This window comes from Pteropus alecto, unplaced genomic scaffold (genome assembly GCF_000325575.1).
Source record: "Pteropus alecto unplaced genomic scaffold, ASM32557v1 scaffold43, whole genome shotgun sequence".
NCBI classification, from domain to species: Eukaryota; Metazoa; Chordata; class Mammalia; order Chiroptera; family Pteropodidae; genus Pteropus; species Pteropus alecto.
Genome location: NW_006435764.1, coordinates 3,880,330 through 3,883,248, shown reverse-complemented (window position 1 = coordinate 3,883,248; position 2,919 = coordinate 3,880,330). Strand labels below are relative to the sequence as shown.

The following is a 2,919-nucleotide window of genomic DNA, read 5'->3' as shown; positions in this document are numbered from 1 at the left end:
CTGAAGGGGTCACGGGGAGGGGAGATGCTGGTGGCCTCAAGCGGAAGCCAGCCTGGCAGGTGGGTGACTGACTGTGGCTGCAGCCCCAGAGAGGGGGCGTCCACTCCCCATGCCGCCTGTGCTCCTGCTCCGTGGCCAGCGTTTGGAGACAGACAGACAGACCTGGGCTGAATCCTGCCCTGCCGCTTCCTTGGAGGGTGACCTTGGGCAAGTGATTTGGCCTCTGCATGCCTCAGTTTCCTCACTGTAAGGAAGAGAGCCCTTTGGGGGCCACGCCCGAATCTGACTCACTTCCACCTCGGCCTTCCATGTGGACTCTCGTTCCTCAAAGAGGCCTGTGCTCCTCCCGTGTGTCAATGTTGCTCTGGGCACTGACCGGCCGCTGCCCAGCAGCCAGAGCTGAGAGGCTGAGTCCCATCTGCTGGGCAGCCTTCCCCAAGCTCCCCACGCGGGTCAGGGGCCTGCTCCGCGTGCTCACCTCTCACCTCCTTCCCTGTGCTTCTCACGCCTCACCCACACACTGCGAGCTCCTGGGGACCAAGAGGGAAGCTTCGCCTGTGACTCCCCAGGTGACTGGCGAACAGTGGACATCTGATGCATGCCTGGTGAATGAATGCTGAATGGGACTCTGCTGCAGGCCAGGACTGGCTGCCTGGTTACTGCAGTCTGGTGGCCTGCGAGGCAGGGGGACAGCCTGGGGCTGACCTGCAGGCCCCCTGGATTTGGACAGGCCTGCATGGGGGGGCTCTCCGTGGTCGCCACCTCCCGAGCTTTCCGGGGCCCAGCTCTCATTCTTGTGCTCCACTTGGCCAGGACCCACCAGGAGGGTCCGCCGTGACCTGGAACAGGCAGTGCAGCTTGGCCTGAGGCCTATTAGCAGGGAAATGCGTGCAGGTCTGTATTTTTTTTGGGGGTCCCTGACTGCAGGGCTGGCATGGCCCCGGGCAGGCAGCAGCAGGGGCTGGACAGGGGAGTGACTCACTCACAGGAACACATAGGCTGATCCATTGGACTTGAGGATTAAACTCAGGTTCCCAGTGAGGGGAGCAGTGACGCCTCTACGTTTAGGAAGAGCCCCGAGTGCCCAGGACACCCTGGGGGGCTGATGCTGGGCTGACCCTCGGGGTGTCAGTGATCGACCGCGCCCAGCCTTCACAAACACCAACCCTACCACGTGTTTTGAAAAGGCTCCCGTGACGACGGTGGCGAGGACAAGGCCCGCACAAATGGGGAGACGGTCTGAATGGAAAGCAGTCGTTGCTTTAATTCTGGCCACGATTGGACCCCCCCGGGGCCCGCCCACCCCACCCTGTGGCCGAATCACTGCCTGCTCAGTCACGATCGTTTACAAAAATAAATATGAAAAAGCAGCAACTCTTCAGCGACTGCGGAATTACCCTGACAGTAACTGGACGTGTTTAAGCATCCGGCACGTCCGCTAAATTGCACCAAAGAATTTGGAAGCACTTGGTTTGGTCTCTGGGGAAACGGGAGGAGGGCAGGCCGGGCGGGAGCGGCCCGCCCGCCGCCCCTCACATCTCTGAGTCCGCGTACATCCCGTTGATTAGGTAGTCCACCTGCGTGTAACCCTTCTTCCTGTAGCTCTCGTAGGCTTGCAGGGCAAACAGAACCAGCACTGTGAAGAAAAGGGTCACCCCGAGCAAGAGCACCGCCAGCAGGGAGCTTCTGTTCACCGACAGCGTCAGGGGCCTGGTGGTGACCACCAGGTACTGGCCTTGGGTGCTGAGCTGGCATGAGTCCGTGGCTGGCACCTTTGAGTCCCCCGAGTTTCCGGCAGTTGGCTCGGTGGGAGCGGTACCACTTGTGGCTTCGGGCTGGCCCTGCTCCGGTGTCTGGGGTGTGCCTGGCCCAGTGGGCCCCCAGGAAGATGAAGCAGGGCTTGGCTGGGTCGTGGGGGACGTGGCCCCCACCAGAAGGGTCGAGCTGGCATGAGGCACTGTGGTGGCAGCTGGCCCTTTGGCTTGTGACTTGGTGGCAGTCACCGCTGTTGTGGACACAGAAGCCACAGAGGGAGGTGTGTTCATGGAGGGGGCTATGGGCTCGTCTGTCACAGGCCCGACTGAGGCCGCCTGGAGGGCAGGGCCTTGTGTGGGCGTGTTAAGTGTTCGGAGGTTCCTGGGGGTCGTGGGGCTGGCCGTGGGGTGGCTGGGTGTGTGCTCGGAAGGGCTCTGTGTGCCCATGGGGCTGCTTGCGTTTGCCGTGGTGGCAGCAGCTGGCGGAGGCGTGGCTCCTGGGTGCGAGCTGGGCGTGCTGAGAGCAGCCGTGGCGGATGGAGCCGGCTGTGCCGTCGGGGCCCATGGTGTGGGCACCCCGGAGGCCGTGAGGTCAGGCGCACCCGCCGTGGCTGCCGAAGTGCCCACATCTGTCCTGGGAGCTGTCCTTGCTGTGACTGTAGTGGGGCCGGGGTTGGCCACTGAAGTCTCTCTGGCCAGCGTGGCAGGAGAGGGTGCCACCGTGCTCGTTTCTTCAGACGTTTCATTGAAGAGGCTTTTGGTCGTCTCCCCAGCTGCACGTTTCCTGACTGAATTATCCTGCGTCTCGCTGAGGACTAAGTACCCTTAAAGTCAGAAAGGGGAGATAATAAACACAATCACTTTCGTGCCGCGCGGGGGGATTATTCTGAGACGCTGGGCTGGACCCCGGCTTCGCTGTGCCCGTCCTCTCCACCCGGGGACAGTATGGGGGGGATGTGTGCACAGCTTCCCTCTGATCCCGCTGCAGGCACTCGGCCCTTTGATTTTAAAGCCCCTCTGCCCTCTCTAAACCCCAAGCCCACCAAAGGTGTCAGGTTCACTCTCTGATCCAATTCCCGAAACACGAGACGGAGTGAAAGCCTGCCATGACAGGTGTGATTCACCATTTAAAACCCATCGAACACACACCTGGGTTTACAACGCA

At 61.6% G+C, this 2,919-nt stretch overlaps 1 protein-coding gene across 1 annotated transcript in view; it reads right to left on the bottom strand.

Annotated features, from left to right (window-relative positions):
- Positions 1-1,240: 1,240 nt before the first annotated feature.
- CUNH11orf24 (chromosome unknown C11orf24 homolog) overlaps positions 1,241-2,919 on the bottom strand; it is a 10,570-nt gene continuing 8,891 nt past the window's right edge. The window contains exon 3 of the mRNA XM_025046295.1: positions 1,241-2,578. Within this exon, the coding sequence (XP_024902063.1) occupies positions 1,533-2,578 (1,046 nt within the window). The 3' untranslated portion in view covers positions 1,241-1,532. The remainder of the gene's footprint in view (positions 2,579-2,919) is intronic.